Source organism: Astatotilapia calliptera, chromosome 4 (assembly GCF_964374335.1).
Source record: "Astatotilapia calliptera chromosome 4, fAstCal68.1, whole genome shotgun sequence".
NCBI lineage: Eukaryota > Metazoa > Chordata > Actinopteri > Cichliformes > Cichlidae > Astatotilapia > Astatotilapia calliptera.
Window position 1 is genome coordinate 5499801 of NC_137425.1, and position 23964 is coordinate 5523764.

The 23964-nt window shown below is 38.3% G+C and overlaps 3 protein-coding genes across 10 annotated transcripts; all 3 read right to left on the reverse strand.

The window, feature by feature from the left end:
- Positions 1 to 400: 400 nt before the first annotated feature.
- elob (elongin B) lies at positions 401 to 7148 on the reverse strand. 2 transcript variants are annotated; one of them, XM_080300126.1, is made up of 6 exons: positions 7033 to 7148; positions 6866 to 6943; positions 6661 to 6714; positions 4558 to 4692; positions 3774 to 3882; positions 401 to 1659 (listed from the first exon to the last, which is right to left on the reverse strand). In XM_080300126.1, the coding sequence occupies exons 4-6, from the start codon at positions 4678 to 4680 to the stop codon at positions 1547 to 1549; spliced, it is 345 nt and encodes a 114-aa protein (XP_080156252.1). In that variant the 5' UTR covers positions 4681 to 4692; positions 6661 to 6714; positions 6866 to 6943; positions 7033 to 7148; the 3' UTR covers positions 401 to 1546. The 2 variants fall into 2 exon arrangements, with proteins under 2 accessions (XP_080156252.1, XP_026019965.1); XM_026164180.2 differs by lacking the exons at positions 6661 to 6714; positions 6866 to 6943; positions 7033 to 7148 and adding an exon at positions 5640 to 5797.
- Positions 7127 to 14624, reverse strand: LOC113020323 (uncharacterized). Of its 4 annotated transcripts, none has more exons than XM_080300124.1 (12): positions 14447 to 14624; positions 13492 to 13693; positions 13306 to 13338; positions 13089 to 13210; positions 11080 to 11182; positions 10884 to 10916; positions 10501 to 10533; positions 10168 to 10401; positions 9391 to 9494; positions 8125 to 8290; positions 7974 to 8029; positions 7127 to 7645 (listed from the first exon to the last, which is right to left on the reverse strand). In XM_080300124.1, exons 1-11 carry the CDS (start codon positions 14509 to 14511, stop codon positions 7985 to 7987), a joined length of 1140 nt encoding a protein of 379 aa, XP_080156250.1. In that variant the 5' UTR covers positions 14512 to 14624; the 3' UTR covers positions 7127 to 7645; positions 7974 to 7984. The 4 variants fall into 4 exon arrangements, with proteins under 4 accessions (XP_080156250.1, XP_080156249.1, XP_026019964.1 ...); XM_080300123.1 differs by having other exon boundaries at positions 7127 to 7657; XM_026164179.2 differs by having other exon boundaries at positions 13089 to 13207; positions 14447 to 14623.
- Positions 14625 to 15610: 986 nt separating this feature from the next.
- Positions 15611 to 20570, reverse strand: rusf1 (RUS family member 1). 4 transcript variants are annotated; one of them, XM_026164182.2, is made up of 14 exons: positions 20484 to 20570; positions 19252 to 19329; positions 19057 to 19171; positions 18919 to 18964; positions 18573 to 18605; positions 18382 to 18487; positions 18063 to 18164; positions 17594 to 17664; positions 16937 to 17121; positions 16771 to 16828; positions 16179 to 16243; positions 15956 to 16093; positions 15814 to 15882; positions 15611 to 15726 (listed from the first exon to the last, which is right to left on the reverse strand). In XM_026164182.2, exons 1-14 carry the CDS (start codon positions 20547 to 20549, stop codon positions 15641 to 15643), a joined length of 1218 nt encoding a protein of 405 aa, XP_026019967.1. In that variant the 5' UTR covers positions 20550 to 20570; the 3' UTR covers positions 15611 to 15640. The 4 variants fall into 4 exon arrangements, with proteins under 4 accessions (XP_026019967.1, XP_026019969.1, XP_026019970.1 ...); XM_026164184.2 differs by lacking the exon at positions 20484 to 20570 and adding an exon at positions 20222 to 20289; XM_026164185.2 differs by lacking the exon at positions 20484 to 20570 and adding an exon at positions 20083 to 20223.
- Positions 20571 to 23964: the final 3394 nt, after the last annotated feature.

Below are 23964 nucleotides of genomic sequence, written 5' to 3' on the forward strand. Positions count from 1 at the left end.
GGTGGCACATTTGTAAGGAAAATCCATTTGTGGATTTGATGAATTGCTGCACAATTCATCAAATCAAACTTCTAAAGCTGGCTTCAACAGATTTCAATGTTAAAATTCACAGATTTACAGCCTGGCTCAACAATGGCTTTTGGCTCCTATGGATAGTTTCGTCATTCATAACAGCTTTACAATCTGTGTGTTTAAATAAGTCATCCACTTGTCAGATTTCCCGAAATATGATTTTCTGTGCGGTACAGACCTCCTAAGTAGCTTGTGGTGTTTTAACAGCAGCTGCTAAAACACCAACATCGTGGCTTCATCAAGGCCACAGTGGCTGTGGGCAACATTTTACACCGTCTATGTTCAAAGATCACTTTAAATTGTACAAACACACAACAGTACACAGATGTGAAAAACAATTCTTTTAATGTTAAACCAGTTACAAGTGCAACTTTGATCATCACATCCCACTGTTTAACAGCCTCAATCTTCAAATATGCTTTTAAATGTAATATTAAACAGCGTCTTTTCCCACACCCACCAGGCCATTACATCTTCTTCCTGTAATAACAGACTTTTTTTTTTTTGTAATCATTATTAAGTTTCTAGATCATGAGACCCAGTGTTACACCATAATGTGAAGTTTTGATGTGCAGAAGTGTTTATTTCTAATACAATTTTATTTTTTGAAAATAATACGCATTATGGTATTAACAGTGTAAAATACAGCACAAACTGCAGCATGACATAAATGAGCTATGGTTCCGGGATAAATGGGAGGCAAAATAAGCAGCCAGGCACAGCTCATAATTTAACCACGACGTGTCACCTCTTCACTTCAGACTGTCAAGCAAGTCACAGGCTACAACCAATTGTTGCTGAGGAAAGGTGAAGAGGTCTCCATCAATGTTAAGAAGGGAAAAGTAAAGAATAATCGCCACAACTTGAATTTTGATTGCTGCTATGCCTGAAGACGTGTACTGAAGATTCAAATGAGTCATTCAGTCTCAGTAACTTAGATATTCACAAACTCCAAGCTATTGCAGCAACACATATCCAAACCACCCCCCAAAAAAGTTAATCCTAGTAATATTTTAATAAAGAAACACAAACATAAAAACCTAAAAATGCGACACCTTGTCAAATCCCACTCTGAAGCCAGCAAATTAAAGAACACAAGTAAGGCAGCATCAGCCTTACTCCAAATAAAGACTAGAATTCATTAAATACGAGGTACAATTATTCATGTTCAGCCTTTACCAACCCCGTGGATGACTGACAGTGTCGTGACAAGTCCGTCAGGTATCTCTGTGGGGTCTTTTGTGTAATTATCAATTTATCTAGCATGCGTTCGCCGATTTCAGGACAAAATGAACCACTTTGAAGCACCCTCACATTTACACCAAGGGGGAATCCGCGTTTGAAATTGTTTACGCCCAGCTGAAGATCGGTCGTCGGCAAGGCAAAACTTCACCCGCTGAGGCATCACTTCCCAAAAATTCAACCCCTCCCTTCGACCCCCTGTGTGTCCCTCTCGTTTCCCCCGCCTCTGAGCTCACTGTACAGCCTGCTCGTTGGCTGTGCTGCCTGAATCCTGGGGCTTCATGACGTCGGGGAGCTCAGGGGGAGTGGAGAAGGGCTCAATCCTCAGCTGCTCAAAGGAATCATCTGGGAGAACGACAGAAAGTTAAAACACAGAGAGAGACAAAAGAGACATTAAATTCTGGAAAGAGATCAAAGTAACATGAAAGGAGATCCAAAGAAATGAATAATTTTGTATCCAGGGGGACCTGAATTTTAAAATAACAGTTTTTAAAACGCCAAAAAGTCACAAAGTGTTTGTTTTGGACAACTAGACCAATGTTGAACACTGAATAAGTTAAAAAGTATTTTCCTTCTTCCACTGGAAAAAAAATGGCATTTCCTGAGTGACAAAGAAAAACTCTTTGAAAAGCTCTGGCAATCTTTTCTGGCAACATTCCCATTTTTCCTGTTTTCACTTGTATTTTAAGACCATCTCCCGGCAGTCGGTTTCTCTCAGAAAACTCCCAAACCTGCACGACTCTTAAACTTTACCATGAATAACTGGAATACACGGATCAGTACGTTTTGTACGTTGAGCCAACTTTGCCCAATTTGCCAGATTGTCTATGAAATGCACACACAGTACACACTCCAAATACAATTTCAACCCATCTGGCGGCACAAACTGGCAACCCGATTCAAAGGATGTGCCTTGCCAATCTCTACACAGACACCACAGCTGAGTTCTAAATAAATTACCTCTTTTTACCATTTCATCTTTCTTTACTACAAAGACGCAGTAAAATCGCAAGACATAAACAATGATGAGTTCAGCCACATATGTACCCATTTCAGTGTGTGTGACACAGGGTGATGGACTTTGCTAAGTTGGACACATTTACCAAACCGAGCTTCCAGAGTTAATAACACATAATCAAAAACTTGTAAAAATATAAACGCCTCTTTCCAACTGTAGACAACAAGTTGCAACAATTTTCTTTAAAAGCTGGACAATTTAACAGAAGTGGTTATAGCTCACATTTGGCTTGAAAGAGGATAACATATTACAATAACTTACAGTTCAAACAGCAAACTATGACTAGCTTTGCTTACCCATTAGTTGTGGTGGGAACATATCCTATTAAAGTTATTCAGGAAAGTACTTAAAGCCTTTACATGCTGGGCGTGAAAGATTCTTGCGAGCATTTTGGTGCAGCCAGTCCCACCGACTGCGTAATTTTATAGTACTAATTTTTTGGGATCAAGCTCAATTTTTATCATGTGAATGAACAGGCGTCACCAATCAGACCACTGCAATTACCAACAAGTGTGCTTGTAGCTCCAAATGTACACCGATACTGAATACACAAATAGTAACATAATACAATTTCAGCTCAGACACAGCTAAACGCCGTTAGTCGGCTCTCTGAAATGATTTCTTTGCCTCCTCAGATGTGGTCCCAACTCTGCCAACAAGGGTTCAAACTGCCCCACTGACATCGTGATACAGCTTCAACTCCTGTACCAAACCATGAAATTCTGCCTTCTTATCGGAACTGGACAAACCTGGAATCTCCGGTTCTTCATTTTCTTGTTTAAAAACAGCAGAACCAGCTCATCTTTGCTTGATGCAGACTCATTTTTTTTTTAGTAGTACATTCTTTTGAGGACAAATTTTTCACAAAAAGCAACATTTTGGATATGTGCATGTACGTTAAACCAGCGGTCCCCAACCTTTTTTGCGCCACGGACCGGTTTATGTTCAACAATCTTTTCACGAGCCGCCCTTTAAGGTGTCGCGGATAAATACAACAAAATAAAACCAGTACCGGTACCCAAAAAAAAGAAAAAAAAAAAAAGAAGATTTATTCATAACACACGAGAAAAGACCCAGGGAAACCGAGTTAACTATAAAAAAAATAACGTTAAAAAACCCTGAAAACCACAAATTTCACACCCAAGCATCAACTTGCGGTATGATACCAAACGACTCACGGTCTGTGGCCTGATATATATGCTACAACAGAACTACAAACTCCCAGATTTTGAAACTTAAATGTTGGTAGGTATGTTTTTGGAACTTTAGAGATAATTTGGATTGTATAGCGCATCGATGTGACAAGTTGCTTAGTGTAAACCAGAATCCAGAATGTAGAATTTGGCTGTTATCTTTTTTTCCCTAAACCTGAGTTCAGATCAAGCGAATAAGCTCACAGTAAAATCTAGTATTGAGGTGGGTTAGAAGATGAACTACTCACCACTCAGACGAAACGCTAATCCCACCGTGGCCGGGGCCTGAGGCCGGGCTGTCTGATTTGTGAAGCCGCAGTTTCCAAGAGTTTGACTGTCATTAAGCAGCACGTCATCCTGAAGAAGAAAGAGTTAAAAGAAGCAGACATCTTCAGAGATTTGCAGGATCAAGTTTGCAGGACAGACTGTTTTGTAACAAAGCGAAAATGGCGAGGCCTTGTTCTCTGATGTGAAGACTGCTTGTACTCAACAAAAAGCCAAAGTTTGAGGAAAGGAAAAAAAGGAAGCCCAATGATGTGTTCAGATAGAACCTGAACCAAAGTAAAAATATTTAAACTTTGTAAAACCTTTGATTTTTTTTTTTTTTAATGAAAGATTAGACTTTCCTGACAAACTGAAATGGAGGACAAGCTTTTTGTAATTGACATTGACTCAACTTCACTTTTACATTGAGAGGGGAAAGGGGGGGGGGGGGGGGGGGTTGAGGAAATGTAGGACTTCCTTCTAATTTCTGAAAATATGTTACTGTCACTTGATTTCAGTTATAAATTATAAGTTTGCTCCTGTCCGCTGACTGCTGGGGCTAAACATTCAGGGGAGACTTCAAGTAACAAAAGAAAACTTTGATTCACGTTTTGTGAGAACAGCTTTGTCAAGTGAATAAAGGACAGGTATTAGAGCTCCAGCTATTATTTTGATTAACAATCTTTTTTTGAGACATTGCTTAGAGTATAAAATTGTAAGGTTAAAAAAAAAATACTATTAACAAGGTTTCCAGGTAATTTATTTCACCTTATAAAGCCTCTGATCTTCAGGTGGCCTCTTTAAAATGCCCTCCACGATGCGCTTCAGTTCGTAGACTGTGGTTGACTCTTTGGCATCTGTGAAGATGGTCGTCTTGTGACGTCGGATCATTAGAAACACATCCTGCAGTGAGATGAAGTGACAGGAGAAAATCAGATAGTGATGATAGTGATAAACACTGTAACCCTGATTCTCAGAAACACACGTCCTGTCTTACTGAATTAAGCTCAATTCTGTTTTCTGAGCATTTATATCAGATACTGCTCATCTCTGTTGAGCCTACAGAACGTATCCAGTGCCATCACCAGATAGATTTATCACGTGAGAAAAAGCTGGTTAAAGTTTGAGCAAAACAAACAGACGGTAGATGGGCGTTTATAAACTGAAACAGTCTCTGCTTAACCAGGTTATTCTGTGTGGGAACACTTTGGTAACTTTATGAGTAAGCCAAGTCACTTCTCTACACCTCACGTTTTAAATAGCCGCAGTGACACATAGCTTAGCTAAGGCAGTTTTAACCAAAGCTTCAGCCATCTGTTAACGCCAGCTGTAGCGGCTTCCTCGATCAACTGTTTTCACAGACTTGAACTATAAAGTTGACAGTTTGTGTTTCAACTCCTCTAACTTTTAAAACAAGCCCCGCTCACGCTAAACAACCATTTTTTTAATCTAAGTTACATACATGGCAGCGTTAGCTGATAACTTTAGCCAGTTAGCTTTTGTGCGGCTAGATGGCTATTTGAGCCACAAAAATTTGGATGATTTATCTCGAACAACAGTCAGTTCGTTCACATTGATCGGACCCCACTGTGCTTAACTTGCTATCAACTTGAAGAGTATAGCGCAACGAGCCACCATGAGCTACTGTATTGACTAACGCAGGAGAAGCTAGCCAATGCTAGCAAAGGTTAGCTAAACAAAGACATTCGTCTCTGAGTGATTGCTTTGTGACCAGCTTAGCTGCTCAAATCAGGCATTTTACCGCTCTGGGGAGGGTGTGCCGGCTGACCTAAAGTCGGTTTTTCGTAGTCAACAGGCCACTATATTCTGTATGTGTTTTCCTCACTCACCATTTCTTGCGGTTGGCTGCACACAGTGGGGAGAAAAACTGCACTGCACAACGACAACTATGAGCTCAGAGCAGCATCAGACAGCCACCGCTTTAACTCCACCATCCACCAGCTGAGGGCAGCGCGCACAGCGCCGTCACTCTGTGCATGCACAAACTAATGCAACAGGAGAATATCTGTCTGAATGTCTTATTTCTCTTCATAACTGCTTAAATTATCAGAGTTAATCGGAGCTCCCGTTTTATGAAGGATTGCACCACGTTTTCCCCACACACTGAGACGTTTTGTTTTGCAAAAGTCAACACGTGAGCATGAATACTGAAACTCTGGGCTTAAATAAATGTGGAAAATTAAAATTTAAAATAAAACAATGCTTTTGTTAATTCACAAAAAATCAGAAATTTCCATAGTAAGTGGGGCGAAACAGGAACTCTGCCATTTAACGGTTTATCTGTTACTTAATTACTTTGGTGTAGTATGAATGGGTGAGGTCCTTATCAGCATGAAAAGTTGTAAATCTTATAAAAGCACGGTTAAAAGCTTAAAATGAGTGCCCTGCTTGAATATTGTTCAAAGCTAACCTGTGGGCCGGGTTGGAGTCATTGCTGGCCAGATTTTGGTCCCTGGGCCTTGAGTTTGATACCCCTGCCATCGATGGTTAGCAGACAGATTAGTAGATGATTTTACAGCTGATAGTTTTAGCAGTCACTAGAGTTAAAAATACTGTTTTTAGCAGATGAGAATAGTGTTCAAATACAAAATTATTTTACAAGTGCAAAGATTGTGTGTGTGTTTATCTATAAAATATTTATAATTATTCTGGATATTTATAAATGAACTCATCTATTTTGTTGAGATCTGGGGTAGGTCAAGGAAATCTTAATTTCTTTTCAGATTTTTTCTGATCTCGCAAGAAGCTTCCTCCTTTTGGATTCAACACAAGTAAAGTTTTGTAACATCGACACCTTTTAAACTGTTTCATCACGCCTTCCTTCCCTCAGAGATGAGTGGGATGACTGACCTGACAACAGCTGAGGTTTGGTTTTCTGTCTTGACCCTCAGGAGTCAGCAGTGTCTAAAAACAGTGCGACAGAAAAACACACACTTCTCTTTACTGTAAAATAAGAATAGCAGAAGTGAGTTGTAGGCTCGTCAACTGATTCTTGGAAAACTTGTAAATCAGCTGTTTGTGAAATTATTGTTAAAAAAAAAGAAGAAAGTTTTACTTTGTTTTTTTCCAGTCTGGGTCCTCTTACTCCAACAGTCTGAAGACATGCATCGGGTAACTGGCGAGTCTAAATTGGCTGTAGGTGAGATTGTAAGTATGAATGGTTGTCCGTCTCTCTGTGTTATCATGCGATAGGCTGGCAACCAGGGTGTACCCCTCTCTCACCTTAAGGTAGCTGAGTTGGCCTCAAGAACCCCCAGATTGGATAAGAATAACATGGATAGTCAATAAACAAAAACTATTCACTAGTGATTAAAAATGATATTTAAATAAAGTTTATTGGCATCTTTTACCTTTTTACAAACAGAAAACATCAACGATCAGCAGCCTAAACCTTACCAGTGGAGGTGGCTGAACTGCTTGAAGTCATAAAAATAATAATGCTATACTGATCAGTCTCCTATGGCTCAGAAAACTGTCTCGCCTTCCTAACCTACATTTAGCTTGTTCCAGTCTCAACACTGCAGACATGCTGCTATATATTTTAAGCAAGACATTTTGCTGCAGTGCTACAGCAAAAAACTGAATTAAAATACTACATCCAAAAATACTTGCGAATGAAAAATAGGTGGAGCATCTCAGTGTATCACAGACAAAGTGGAAAATGCTGTCGAAATGCACAGCTTCATCAACAAATCCTCTCCACAGAACTCAGTACTAGAACATCCCGGTCCACTCATCAGGGTTTCCACCAGAACGAATACCTCCAGGACTGAACACGTTCTTCTTCCCTGGTTTGCTGCTAAAGCAGCTCCAGTTTGTTTCCAATTAAAGTGACCTGAAAATAAAACTGAGACAAGTTGAACATCACTGTTAAGTCAGTTTAAAACAACACAGTGTAGTGTCACTAAAACTGGCATAATATTTTAAGACGTCTCACTGCTGGATTTGAAGTCGTTCAACTGATTTCTGATGCTTGTTAAAAGAACACCTCAATAATCTAACCGAGAGAAAATATAAACCTGAATAATTGCTATAGAAACAGTAATTACCTAATCCCAGTGATATATTCCACAAATGCCCCATATGCTTCACACAGTTCCAAACAACAGTAAAATACAGAATATTATATTACAGTGTGGTGCACAACTCCACATAAAACTCACCGAATAAACTTCTATCTAACCACAAAGGCACTCTCTCGGATCTTGGAAAGTGGAAACTGTGAAAAAATGGATTACACAGAAAGTCATTTTACTTTACCTGTAAGATTTATTAAAGATTTATTAGAACTCAAATTTTAAAACCTACACTTACATCCAGTTCTCTGGGGAATTGAACAGGCTCTATTCCCTTACAGCAGAGCACTGAGAAAGGCCTCTCCTCGGTCTCTGAATGCTCTTTGAAGCACAGACTGAACACTTTGGCAGGCAGGTAAACATCCCAGTCAGCTGCATGCTCCTCTATTAGATCGTTCACCATCCTGTTTGATTAGGAACATTACAGCACTGAGATGTTACTATCATGACAGAACATCCAGGTATTATGCGCCGATTGTTTGTAATAACAGTTTGGTCCACAGGTGCCAGATATTTTATATTTTTGGTGTTATTTATTCCCTTTTATCTCATTGAGAAAAAAACATAAATACTATTATAAAAGACAACTACATCATCAGCAGAAAATTGTTGTTCAAATATTCCTTTAGCTCCCAACAAAACAAGTACTGAGAATCCACAGAGAGTTCAAAATTGTCCAGACTCTTTCAGCTCCAATAAAATGAGCGTGACCGCTGTTTCAATAAAGTTTCATGTCCAGACATCCAAAAGTAAAGAAGAGCTAATTTCCATCTGAAGTTGACAAAATTCTCACTTTAGTATATTTTTTGACAAAAAAGAAAAAAGTAGAGCTCGGCTATAACTTTCGATGTTAAGGTAGATGGAAAAAATAACAGCAGCTTTGGGATACTTGACATATGCTTTACTACCAGGTGGCTAGTTATGGTCGAGCTGATAGAAACACATTAGCACAGATCTGGATAAAACTATTCTCAATAAAAGTTCACGTTGAGGGTCTCCCACTATCATCTGGTAGGAAGAAGATGATGAAAACGGACTATATTTCAGAGATGATCCATCAACAACACAATGCATTAAAACATGTGCCTGTGTGGTTTGAATGACTCACTATGAATAATCCTGTTACATCACCACTTAACAAACAGATACTGATGTTTGCCTGATTTATTGGTGCATGCACAGTTATAACTGCCCTAAAAGCACGAATGCATCTAAAACTATTAACTGCAAAACCAATATGGTAACAGAAAACTTCAGAGACTTTAGCATTCGTGATATTATTAATAACCTAAGTGTTTTAATCCTGTGTTAAAAGCTACAAGTTTTCACCTGCAACAACAAGAGAATGAACTTTGTAGGTCATCCAAATGACAAAATGTATTTTGGTAAAATTAATCAAATCTGGAAAAGGACCAAAAGAAACAAAACTACAGGTATAAAGGCATAACAAGACTATAAAATGTCACAAAAAACAAATATTAGCACACCCTGGCTTTTTACAGACCTGTCTATCAGCTGTGGTGTGATCATATCTGCGATGCCCGTCTGCTGATGATAGACCACAAGAGCAACAGCAACCTTCAGCTGATCTTTCAGTTCTCGGTTGATCTGTCATCGGGAAGACATTCACACAGTATACAGTTGTATGAAACTGGACAATGAGGACACACTATAACATTCGTTTATAACAAAAAAAAGTATCATGCATTATATTATGAGCTGGAAGACACAAAGGGCTTTTTCAGCTGGTGGTAATTCATTTCCAGTATAACATGTTATACTGGACAATTCAGAGTATATGTTTAATTTAACAAAAATAAAACCAATATTATTTCATTAGCATTTAATTATCATGACATCTCACAGAATAGATAAAGTTTCATTCTCAGCACCATATTTTTATACTGGAACTCTAAAAAAAACAACTGTATTCATGCAAGTACCACAAGACAAAACTGTTACCCATTTGGAACAAACCACAACAGTATATGTGTGAAAGAAAATAAGGAGGAGTATATTAGCTTCTCTTTATGCATTATATGATTGCCGAGTTGGTCTTGTGAAGGTTAAATATGCTCTTCTAAATTAAAAGCATGTCACTATAATAACTACACATGGGTTTAACTGCCTTGGGTTTGGTTTTCAGGCACTAATTCCAAGTCAGATTTATAAGGCACTTTAAAAAATGCAAGTTTCTAAATTTCAACTACATTTTTGATGTTGATATGAAATCAGGTTTTGCAAAACAGTCCAGGCAGATTAATCAAGTGTGCGCGCTCACTTTGTGGACTATGTCAAGAGGCAGTCTAGAGAGGATTCTCAGTGGATATCCAAAGTGCGCAATGATGTCCACGACGTTCTTTGCCACATCTGAAGGGAGGCACGCTGTCATCGGCACAGCTTCCACCCATTTGGAGTAGAAGTCTGTCACCGTCAAAATGTATTTGTGTCCGTTTACTGTTTGAGGCAGCGGTCCTCGGACATCCAGAGCAAGCCACTCCCATGGCTCCTTCACCTGCAGTCAGGACAATGCATCAGGCAGAGGGACAAAACCACCCAAAACCCTGGTTTGGATTTGGAGTAACACCTGCAGGTAATCGTACAACAGACGTACCTCTATAATGTTTTCATTGTCTTTATCCTCAGGCTGTAAAAATGACAAAAGAGGAGGTGAATTAAGTGCTCCACGATATAAAAGACAAACCTTTACAGATTAAAGGGGTGTAAGAATAATGCAGCAGAGACAGGAAACTGTGACACAATTGTGCGCAACACTTAGTGTCCTGATACCCGTGTGGAGCCCTTGGTTAAAGCTAGTCTGGTGAATTCTGTTTAAAAATGTCCCAGTAGTGGGTGAACTGGAAATATATGAGAATAAAAGTTTATTTTTTGTTTATGATCCAATCAAGTGATCAGGGTTGTGGTTTTAGTGTTCATCCGTTCATCCAGTTTCAGAGAATTATTACATCCCCAGTAGACTGAAAATATTCTACTTACACTGAAATTATTATCTGGAGCCCAGTGGATACTCTGTTGATGCAGGTGGAAACACACACATAGATTAACTCGCACTAATGAAGATAAACAACAAGATAAAACATATCGGATATGCCGTAAATGCCATAAGATTAGCTAAACATAAACTCTTAAGTTATCCCAGTGATCAGTATGTATAAAATACAATTCCATTTACCTGTGGTACACAGTAATCTCCATGAAAAAAGTGTGGAAATGAATCGATCTTCATCAGTGCTTCATCAATTATAATCCTCCATTTCTCTGACGTTTTGGGATCTCTAATCATTAAAACAGAAAAAAAACGTAAAACATTAAGGAAACGATAATATATATCTGTACAGAAATTATTAACAAAATAAATAAAAGAACAGGAAAAATTTTTAATTTATGAAGGAGAAGCACCAAAGAAACCTCTCTGGTGTTTGATTTGATTTGATCTTTTTCCAAGAGAAAACCTGTGATCGACCAGAAAGTCCTCTTTGCCAACACAACAAGTCCCAAGGAGACCTTTGGTTAGATCTGAAAACTGGTTTAGTGACCTAACCAGTGGGCAGATCTCCAATGGACCAATACAGCAAACCACCATGACTGTAAATTTGTTTTTAAATGCGTGTACAGCAGGAAAATGTCATCTTAAATGCTTTTATCAGCTTTTAAAAGAAAAAAAACAACAACTTAGGTTTGACATTGTGTTATACCTGCAAACTGTACCATCCAAAACAACCTTTTTGCAAGATTACTGTGGTTTTTAGGCTTGTGCATTAAATATATATCAATTTAAAATCTGAGGCGTTTGTATAATGCTAACTGCTTCTATAAAGACATTTATGAGCCACAATCCTTCAGCAGGTAGCAGCTGACAAACCAGATTGTTTTTATACCTCTGAGAGAAACTGACTAGTCAGAAGTAACATGTTTAGTCCTTTTATCCTTTTTAATCTTTTGCTTTTCTTCTAAAACTTCTAACAAATCTTAAATGTCCCTCACTGAGCACAAAACAAATATTTTTCTCAGCAAATAAATATCAAGCATCAAAACCACGCAAAGAAAAATGCTTTGTTTTCAGAATTTATGTGCATATTTGAATGTATAGCTTATGACTACAAGGCAGCACTTTTAAGTACACCTGTGTGAACGATAAGAAGTGCACTAAAACTAAACTCGAGACTACAAGTTGGTCAGCAATATGGCTTTCTTTCCCAAACTACACGGTCACTATAAATATACAGTGGAATATAACTGAATCAATCTGTGACACCTAGAAACTGTTTCTCATAACCTCATTATGGTGTGAATGTTAAAAGCTCAGCAAATATATAACAAAAAAGTTGCAGATTCAGTGAATTAAGGAGCGATGAGAACAGGAGGAAGTTGGTTTTAGAGAATAATATGGAATATGCTGCTAATATTATTTACCACAATCTAAATTTTGATCTCTAAGCTCATCCAGCCTTGTTTCCTTTATTGAACAAACACTGCAAAAATTAAACCTTTCTTCATTTTAAAATGTTATTAATAACATATAAAGCCCTACATGGCTTGGCTCCTACCTATACAGCAGATCTGCTTAGACTGAAGAGGGTCATCTGGGTCTGAAAAGGTCTTTTAACTGTTTTACGTCTTTACTTTAAAACCAGAGGTAATAATGCTTTTGAGGTTGCCACTGCTAAACCTTCCTCAGCTTATCAGGTTGGCTGAATTTTTTATGGTTGGTTTTCAGTGACGCTTCATAACTCCGCTTTTCCTTAATTGTTTGACTGTTGTTTTTGGCCCTTGGTTCTTTGAATGTGTGTATGCAGGAATGAATGTAAGACTAACTGCATGTTTAATTATGTACACTTATCCTTAATGTGTGGTTTTATTCAAACGGTTAAGCACTTTGTAAATATGCACTTTACAAATAAATGTATTATTAATAATTAACAAGCAAATATGCACAAGAAGCTAATGGCAGTCTTCAAACTGTAAACACTGACTTATTAGACGTATAATTAATGATTTAAGAAACTGGCTCCATAGTGTAGCTGTTCACACATTTGCCTAAAAAGTGAAAGATAACAAGGAAGAGACACAAATCCCTCATGAAGGGCATCCGTACTGTGCATACTGAAGCATTACTGCTTATTATTGATTTATGAAAAGAGGACTAGGACAGTAAACGTCTCCTTGTGTGTAGTTACATACCCAGATGTCTCTTGGTCTGTCTGGCTGGGTTCTTTGGCCCGGACACTGTCGTCTGTTGCAGGGAGAGCTGATGTTGCAGATGCAGCCAAATCCTTCTCTGAGCTTTTAGCACCAGGTTGCTGCTTTCACAATAAAATAAACAACACGTAATGCATTTAGAAAAATGAATAACATTAAACGTTAAACAATAAAAAGCTAACTGTCTGGGTCAGCTCACCTTGTGTCGTTTACGTCTCGGGTTAATGGCAGCCTGTATCAAGGAGACAGTAACAACACCTTTATTTTTAAAAAGCCGCTGAGGTTTAAACAGAAAAACAGGAGGAGTTTCATTATGCAGCTTTAAATATTTCACAAATGTTTTATTTCTAAATGATGCCAACAATTATCTATGATACACACAAACCTTCTTTTTCTGTGTGTTGTCAGTCGGTGTAAATATGGTGGGAACCGCATCTTCCCGAAGTGTCACACTTTTGCCCGTTTTGTCAATGTACTGCTCCTCAAAGTGATTGATGCACAGAACAGAAAAGCGAGTCGGCGTCCAGTCCTTCCACTTCATGTTCAGTACCCATTTTTTAAGTTTTCGGGGATTGTACAGGGGAAACCTGCATGCATACACAGAAAACATTTTTTTCCCGTGTGAAAAGTAACTCACTAAAAATTGTGTAGATTTCAGTAAATTTTACCTGTTGACTAACTCTGTTAAAACTAATTATGATATGCTATATGTAATATAACACTCAGTATTTCCAGCGTGATATACTGAACGTAAGCTAGATAATTAAACTTAAACAACAGAAAAACATAATAATAAGAGCATAATTTACTGTTAAAGATCTTAATCTGGAGTATTTTTGTCTCATAGATGTAATTTAGAGGATCTTAAGTGGTCTTTTTTTCTTCTTCTTTTTTCAGTTGCTGCCTTTAGGGGTCGCCACAGCAGTTCATCTGCCTCAATCTCAACCTATGCTTAGCATCCTCCTCTGTCACAGCAACCCTCTGTATGTTCTCCTTTACCAAATCCACAGCTCCATGTTAAGCATCGTTTGTCCAATATATCCACTGTCCCTCCTCTGCATATGTCCAAACCATCTAAAAAAATGCAGCTTTCCTTTTTTTGCTTAGTGAGCTTGTGTACACGTCTCGGTAACTTTTCCAGGTGCACTCCGAACTGCACTCCCATGTATACAGAAAAAGATCTAATTATGTGGGCTTAAAATGTTGAGAAAAGGTGGAAAATTTGAGTCTTAACACTGATACAAGCCTAGTTCTGTCAGCCACTGTTACTTTACAAACGTGCTTCTAGCTGTCTGTTGGTTTAGTTTAACCAAAAAGCAGCGCTATTGTCGAAAACTTACTTAAAAAACTTTACGTCTGGATCGCTCGAGGTGTCGCAGTTGTAGGCACACGTATATCTCCCCATTTATGGTCAAATTTCGGTCAAGTTGGAATCACAAAAACCGATTTTGTTGTTGCTAACGCTAAAGTTGTATGAGAAACGTCTCCAGCTAACAACAATTTGGACACTTCAACATCCGGAAGGACATTTCAAAATAAAGGTCGCATTTATTCTTCCTTAGAAATATGTACTTTTTTTTTACATTTATCATTAAAAATTAATAATATTTAGGATTGATAATTAATATGATTTTTGTTTTTTCAAAAATCGTGGTATTTGTGAAAATTCCTGATATTGAGATTATGTTTAACCATATGGTGAAAACTACAGAAAATTAATTTGCTGGATCCATAAATGTGATATTTCTTTGAAATGATCTCCTAAACTAATAGCTTTTTCTTTTTGGGGGTTAAGTCTACAATTTCGTGTTATCGTTCAGCAACTGTGGTTTCCCCAGAAAGATATGTCCATAAAATCACTTGTCTTACTGTATGTAATGTAATAAATTGAATTTAGGCATTAAAAAATATATATATGTACTTTAAAACACAGCCACAATTCACTAAGACTAAAATTGACTGGGAGGACTGAATTATGTATCTATTATGTTTACATTTACTCTTATAGTGATTTGTCTCATTTTGTAAATTCACTTATATTTTAATCTACTTTTTCAATTTTTTTTAAATGACAAAAAAAACAAAGTTAAGAACAATAAGTAAGAAATAGCCCTGTGGCATGTAAGAAAACTTCAAGTATTATTATTATTATTTTGTGTTTACGTACTATTAGTAAATTATAATTTTACTCAACGATGTTTCGAACTTGACATATCCGCTTTGCACCGGATGTTGTTGCTCCCTCTTCTTTGTTGTGCCTTGATTGGTTAAGGCAGTTTAATACCGCCCCCTTCCCTACCGTTTTGTTTTTGCATCTATACTTTGATATTTTCTTCAAAATACCCACACAAAAAAAGCTCCAAGATCATTTTCTCCGTGGTGATCTGCTGGGTTTTTTTTTAATTACTTAAAATATAAAAATAAATAAAATATTATTCTTGTAAACATATAAACTATTTTTCTCTGGAGAGTTGGGGCAGCTAAATGAATCAAATCAGGCATACTTAAAAACACCTTTGTTTATTTAAAGCTTCTCAGCTGCTTTTTGTTTTCCACTCGACTCTCCACTCATCCCAGTCGATCAGGGTTCGTTTCATGTCCCATCCTGCAGCTTCAGCACCTGAAGGTTACATTTCCAGAATCATGCTTCCACTAAAGGAATCAGAGAGGATGATTGGTAAGTTAAAGCAGTTTTGCATGTGCTCACCCTTAAGTAATGGATTGAAAATGGCATCCATCAGCTTGTGACTCTTGTGCACCATTTCCCAGTGACCTTCTAAAAAGAAAAGAGGAAGTTTTACAGTTCTTCACATTTAAACAGTTAAACATGGAAAGAGGTAGAGGCTCACTTTGTTGTTTCGGTGCAGCCCCTGTAGCTTCTCTGGAGTTTGACGAGCTCAGCATGTTGCCGAGTACTACCGCCTGGCACATCGCTCTGATTTCGTCACTCACTGAAGCTTCTGGTCCCAAACAAACACATACACAGCCTGCGAGAAAGACAGGAGGTTTAAAAATAACTTTCCAAGTATGTAAACATGCTGCTTTTCTTTGCATGGGTGGAAGACAGCATACCATTTCTGACTCCTAACAGGTAAGGCATGCTGTTTTCCTTCAAAGCCAACTCAAGATCTTCTGGGCTGCAAAATGAGCAGAACGATAATGAAATTCCTTTTAGTTTTATGACATGTTTCCGAAGTGTTTTTAACTTCAACATATAACAGACCAGTGGCTCACAGCTGGAATACACAAACTGTGGCAGGAGGAGGAATCTTTAAACAGCTCATCGTTTTTATCCATAAACTGTTTCAGTTATTTAAGATCATCAAACTTTCTGCCCGTCACGGTTTCTGTGTGTGATTTAAGACAGACTGATTTGGGGGTCAGAGGAAGGTGGACAGAACAGACAAGGAGGCACATGAAATGAGAAAAGCCTTCTTCTTCTTTGCTTCCTCCACTTGCATTGGTGTGAGGAACTAAGACGCAAGGAAAAGAATCGAAAACATGTAATTTGAGAAATGAACGTTTCAGCTTTTCAGTGTCTGACTTTAACTATTTAATAAAAACTTCCCTGTTCTGGATTTTTCCTCCTTGTCTCACTCTTCCCCTGCATATTTTCATTGCTACTGCAACATTTAAATGCGTGCAAACCAAGTTTTGAAATCACCTCTGTGCAATCTCCTGCAGCCTCACTCCAAGCTTTATCGGCACAGTTTGCCCAAACTCTAAAACAAAATCAAAAGCAAAACAGAAGACAACTTAATAAGATTTACAATGACTCGACACAGGACTCTACCCTGCCAGTGTGATAGCACAAAAAACTTAATTCTTACCAAAGAAAACTGGTTCTCTCTGATTGGCCTCTGGTGGACTCAGGATTCGTTTGTCCTTCAGGTACTGCTGCAGTACGATAGAAAGCCGTGCTTCATTGAAGGTTTCCATGACAACTGAACGCACAGCCTTGTAGTTGGCAAAAAGATGAAGCACGGTGAAGAGGAAGAAGAGGCAGAGAGTCAATCTAAACAAGACAGAAAGGGAGAAAGAGACTGAGGTGGGTGATGTTAGAGGCATGAAACACTCTAAAGCAACAGTTCACCCACATTATTTACTATTACTATTTTTTTTTTTATTATCCTATACTTTGATTATCATTTTTTTGTTCTTTTTCTTTATTTTTTTTTCTCTTTGATAACTTTACTTGCTGTGCAGTCGTTTAAGTCAAATTTACTTGACCCGATCCTTCTAGATCATTTTGTCTGGGTTTGGAAGTACCAGCTAAGGAAATGTCCACCTTGTCTTATAATATAATAAAAATGTACCACAATCACCTTGAAGGCTCAAAGTGCCAAGAAAAAAAAGTTTTTCTCCAAAACTAGAACCTCACATCAAAACAATCATAAACAGCATTGCAGGCTGGAGCAAAAACATGTTTTTTGGGTAAACTGACCCGTTAAGAATATAATTAGTATTTGAAATATAGCAAAACTTACACTGGATTATCAGTGACGAGGGGAATTAGTATCAGACTGACCAGCAGTCCGGCCAGATTCACTAAAGTCTCCTAAAGGAAAACACAGAGATGATGATGTTATGATGGCTTTACAGATTTGCTACAAATTACCTGTTTTTTACTGTGTGTCTCTGGAGATAAACATTGTGTACATAATAAAATGTATCTGCTTCAGTAGCAGGGACCTGAAATGTTGCTGTTATTATTAATCAAACGTGCTTTACCTGGTTTAACTTAAAACTACCATTAAAGGGCTTTTTGTGCTTCTTTCTTGTGCCACACCAAAATATTGTATACAGAATATATCCTTTTATAATTACCATCACATTAAGTTTCCATCCTGGTACATTTGAAAGATTGAAAACATGTAGACAATGAACAGTGTAAAACTGCTCACGTTGGTTAGCTTGATGATACACAGTGTGATGAAAGTAGGAAGTGGCAGCTACCTGACTGCCGTCTTTGGCAGAGATGTCAGCCATGTTGTCTCTGCGGGCCTGATGAACAGTGAGAGCCGCTCTGGTCGCACCACCTGCCACTCCAACAATAGACTGGAGAAGACAAACACAAATGGATGACATGCAAGATAACGCAACGTAACGTTTTATACTTTTTCTGCATCCTTGCACCTGGGCTGTCCTTGGTCAACTAGACAGGAATTTCATTTTTATATCACCTATTTAGCAATGGGAATAGCCTTTTAAATTGTGGTGTACATTAAATAATTTTGATCAGAATTAACCTGTTTTTTGTTTGTTTGTTTGTTACCTTGAATATCCCTGCAGTGCACACAATGAAGGTGAAGCAAGCAGGAAAGTAAGGAGCCAGTATTTCCATGAACATGGCAATGTCATTGAGCACATCAGCAAAAAGTCTAATTGGGAATTAAAAAACAAACAAAACTCAAATGGGTTTCCTGTGGTGACTGGAATGACTTGTCTTACACATTTATCACATACCTCCATTTTTTTGCTTCAGAGTCCAGCTTACTCCTGGAAAAAGACGAAGAAACTTACTCTGAACATAATTTCTATCAGAACAAAAGCCAATGTTGTGTGTGTGTGTGTGTGTGTGTGTGTGTGTGTGTGTGTGTGTGTGTGTGTGTGTGTGTGTGTGTGTGTGTGTGAGTGAGAAGAGACTGGCAAATGGCATTGAAGGAAATACTGATAGAATCACTTCCTTAAATTTCCTTAAAGCACTGAATTTTATGCACTTTAAAAAAAATTTATCATCAGTGGCCACAGTTGTAGAATCTAAAGTATTTGCTTTTGCACACTGGGTTAGATCTTCTCATATAAGCCTTACCCTTTCTGCCAGGCGAAGAGGATTCTTCCCAACATGCCAGTCCCATCTGCAGGGAGACACATTTGTTTGTTATCGAAACACCAGTGAGGTCAGCACGAGCTGTGCAGGGTTAATGTAAATGTAAATGTACTTTTCCACCTTTTAATAACCAGGTAACAGTGGCTGCAGCTACGGTGGCCTCCTGGTTTCCAACACCAACACCTCTGAGGGAAGCCTGAGTGGCGAGAGTCCCTGACAGGGAACTGGAGAAGGCCTGAGAGAGGAGGAAGAGCGTGACTGAAGGGGTTTAATGTCACAGATATGTAACTATCCCTGTTGTATTACCCACTGTACCTGCATTGTATCCCAGAACTGGTACTGCAGATAATCATCACTCACACTCTCTGGATAACCTTGAGGCAGAAAGACGCTCTGAAATCAAAAGTTCAAACTTCAGGTTGATGTTTGCAGTTAGCGTAAGCACAATTAAGTTCACTTGTGCCTTACTTTAAAAACTCCAAAAACCGAGTTTCCTCCTGAGTGACCTTCACTCCCATCTCTCCTCCTCTCCATCACTCCATCTTTTGATACATACTTCCAGGATTCTGCACTGCCATATCTCTCTGTTGCCAAAACCACACCTTTGTCCGTCTCCATTTATACTTTTAAGAGCGATAGTCGGAGGGATGTAAACGATTTTTTAAACAAACTGAGCAATTCTGCGGCTTCAGATCCACTGGAATGCATTTAATTAAAGCCCAGCTAAAAGTGGACTTCAGCGTGACAGAGCCGACGTGTCCTGTTTTGTTTTGATTTGTGACGTTTCCGGGTTTGCTTCCGCACTCACAGTTTCCCGATCACTCATTGGTGGATTAGAAGTTCAAGGCGGAGCCCCAGCGGAGACGCTCAAATGATGTCAAAGAAACGAGAAATAGATTTTTTTTTTCTTCGCTTTTTACGGTCTTGCTGGAGGAACAATAAATATTTTTCATAACCATGTGTCAGTTAACATGAATGAACTCAGATGATAAAAAACAAATACTGTCAAAAAAAAAAAAGCGTACACAAGCAGGATAAATAAATAAAATATAAATAATAAATAAAAATAAAAATGTGATACCAACATTGCAATGCACATTCATTTAAGACAATATCTACAGTTTCTTTCCCCTAAATTTCACCAACCTTGTTTCATACGGCTCATGCAATGAACTTCACGTAATTTAACCATTTTTCCATTCTTTAACTTCCAGGTGATTTAAAATTAAACATAAAAGTATAAACACAATACATACAGTTAAATAAATAAATAGAAATGGTTCACCCTGTCTTAGTATGGCACCTGCTTTTTCTCTCTCCCCTCTGTGCAAGTGAATGGTGATTAACCAATCCTTTACAGCAGTGGGTGTGGTGTCTGATAACCCAGAGCAAGCACACCTGTTGTACACCTGAGTGATCATCCTCATTATTTAAATTCAGAGTGCTGCTCAGGACCGGATTGTTAAACAGTTTTTGTGGTACTGTTATTTAGGGGGTTTAGTGCAATTATGAACTGTTTGCTTGGGTTTAACCTGTGAGACACTCACCTGCCTTTCATTTCCTGTGTTCCTCTCTGGAGAATCTGGACTAATCCACGTACCTGCCTTGTCCATTCCCCCTTTTACCAGCTGGAAAATAACCTGCCTAATGGAAGCCAAGCCCAATCACAGTACTTTGCAAAGACAGGAAGTTGGTGGGAGGTTTTCCTGGTCCTTACTGGGGAGTTAACCCACATTCTGAGGAAACAAACTTCACTGCTGCAGAAAGCAGTAATCGAACTTTTGCACCTAAGGACCATTTGCTTAACTACGAATGGTTTTTCAGCCAGTTTATTAACCAGTTAATTCTTGAGTTCCAGTTGTTTATCTTGCAAACCCACCTGTGCTCTGCTGTATTTACTCCTGTTTTACTGGTATTAAAGTCAAGTCAAGATACTCAGACTACCACAAACGTTATAGCTGTGACACTTAAAATTGATTTAATTCAATTTCATTTATGTAGTGCCAAATATAATAACAGTTGCCTCAAGGTACTTTATACTGCAAGGTAATGAACGTACAATAACACAGAGAAAATCCCATCAATCAAATGACCCCCTTTCACCAAACACTTGGCAACAGTGAGAAGGGAAAAGTCCCTTTTAACAAGAAGAAACCTGAAGCAGAACTAGGTTTGGGGAGGGGTGACCATATGCTGTGACAGATTGGGGGTGAGGGAAGAGAAACAGGACAAAAGACAGACTGTGGAGGAGATCCAGAGTTTAATATTAACTAATGATTAAATGCAGAATTAAATGCAGGTGTGTAAACACACAGTGAAGAAGAAACAGTAATGCATCATTGGAAGCCCCTAGTAGCCTAAGCCAATTCTAAGGCAAGAATCAGGGTCACCTGATCCAGCCCTAACTATATGCTTTGTCAAAAAGGACATTTGTAAGCCTAATATAATTCAGCCTGCGGATGTAAGAAAGACCTGCTTCATGTGAAGCACAGAAGTTAAACTGATAAAGAAATAGAAATTCAACAAGAAACTAACCAGCAGTAGACCAGTAAAAATGTTGAAGCCAAAGCGTGTCTAGTGTTCATAAAGACCTGGGTTCATAGTTCATCCATCATTTTTATGAGCATGCCAGAGAGCTACTGAAATATAAAATCCAGTATTAAAACTTTAAAAGTTTTAATACAGGATGGAAAGTGATTTATAAAACTTTGGATGCAGAAGTACATATAGATAAATATATTTTTTCAATTATAAATAAATAGTTATAGTAGTTACATAGTTAAATATTTACCTATAATTTTGCAAGCTGTGGCTTTAGTTGTTCAAGGTAGTTTCTTAAGATTCCTGTAAGCAGTGCATTGCAATCATCCAGCAAACTAGAGATACATGGATGAGTTATTTAGTTACATGATAACCGCTGAATCTTTATTATATTTCTGTGGTGATAAATCAGATTCTAACAATGTTCATGATGTGGCCCAGGAAATCTGTAAAGTGAGGTCAGCATCTGTGAGACTCCAGTGGTCAGGACCGCTTTCTGATCAAAGTTAAACTGAAGGCGGTTTTAGCCATACTGTTATCAACATCAATGAAACTGATAGTGTGTCAGTCAGCAGACTGGGAACGCTGTGTCAGGAGCATAGTTGATGACACATGCTTATGACACACTCAATTAACAACCACGTATTGTGATTGTTAATCAAGTGACCATGGTAACTGGTGTAAGTTAATAATTGTCATGGGGTATGACACATGAGCTAAAATTCCCAAGACAAACACCAAAATCCCACCCTCCATTGGCCTGCCCACCTCTGTAGTTACAACATTGCAGAAATCATTAGAAATCTTCATAGTTTAGTGTCAGTGGTAATTCGTGGATGGGTTTTTTTCCCTTAAAATTCTACAAAGTAATGTAACATTAGTTATGTGTCTGCAGTTATTAATAACAGACAGATTTAGACTGTTTTTCTTTAAATGTGGTTTAACAAGATTTAAGTAAGGCAGGAAAAATACCAGACTGTCACAAGGTGTTTACAGTGGTTAAAATGCCCTTATAAACAGCTAAAAGTACAAAAAAGGGGGGTGAGGGTGGGTTCAAGTGAAGACGTGGAACTGTTAAGACTTTGAATGCTCTGATAATCAGCCTAGACCTCTGTAAAATTAGTTGCAATGAGTAAAACTGAGTTTGACCTAGTGTCAAAAATAAATAAATAAATAAATGAGAATGATATATTCAGATAGCAAAGGCTAAGGTTTAGATTCATTACCATAGGTGAGTTAGATCTCATAGGGTTCAAACTATTCTTATATGTCATCATTTTATTGCAGTTTTTGGGGAGAATGTAAATATATTTACTGTACAACTTGCACCTAAACATTTTTATTGCACAGAACTGTAACTGTGTATCTACAAAACATTTGTTGTTTTATCGCACACAGTTGCAGTCGTATTGTTGATGCAGGAAAGGTCAAGGAATGTGGGCGGTAACAGGTCACAGGTGGTTTAATTGATTCACCTGGAGAAGAAACTTACCAGTCGCATTCTTCTAGTATTACTCAGCCACTACAGGATATTTGCTCACTGCTATTTTGCAGCAGACTTATAGGCTGCTTGTCCTGAACCCTGCATCCTGCCTTAATTACCTTTAAAATTAGAAGAAATCACACACACCCTGCTGATGGCAAAAATCATAAAAAGCCTACTCTGACTTTGTTTTGCCATCATTCAATAAAGTTACTGTTTACATATAACAGCAGTGTTTATCTTATGTATCTTCTCTGCTTTAGTTGATCCAGTTTACTTACGTAGATCTTTCAAATTTGAAGAATAAACAGTTCAAGGTGTTTAAATGTTTCTGTGGGGTACCTTTACTTGTCTCCAGATTCTGGCTGTTTTCCATTATTTGTGTTACAGAGTTGCATATTCCTGCCAGAAGCTATTTGTAGATGTAGGGCAGTGCAGATGACTGCATCACTTGTATGTTTTTGTTTCTCCGCTCCTAGACACAGCAGAGGTTTTTCTTTTAACAGGACAGAATTTACCACAAAAATTCTATGTCATAAAACTTTATTGTAGTTTGTTTGTATACTTTCATTTGAATATTTTATTCAGTGATCTTTCCCCAGTCTAGGTTTGCTCAATTACAACTCTGTAAACCAATTTTATTGCTTTGAAACAGCCAGCTGTCGCTATATTTAGATATATGAAAGGGTCATTACATTAACTGTAGTAAATGGTAAATGGCCTGTATTTGTATAGCGCTTTTCTAGTCCCTAAGGACCCCAAAGCGCTTTACACAACCAGTCATCCACCCATTCACACACACTGGTGATGGCAAGCTACATTGTAGCCACCCTGGGGCGCACTGACAGAGGTGAGGCTGCCAGACACTGGCGCCACCGGGCCCTCTGACCACCACTAGTAGGCAACGGGTGAAGTGTCTTGCCCAAGGACACAACAACCGAGACTGTCCGAGCCGGGGCTCGAACCGGCAACCTTCCGATTACAAGACAAACTCCCAACTCTTG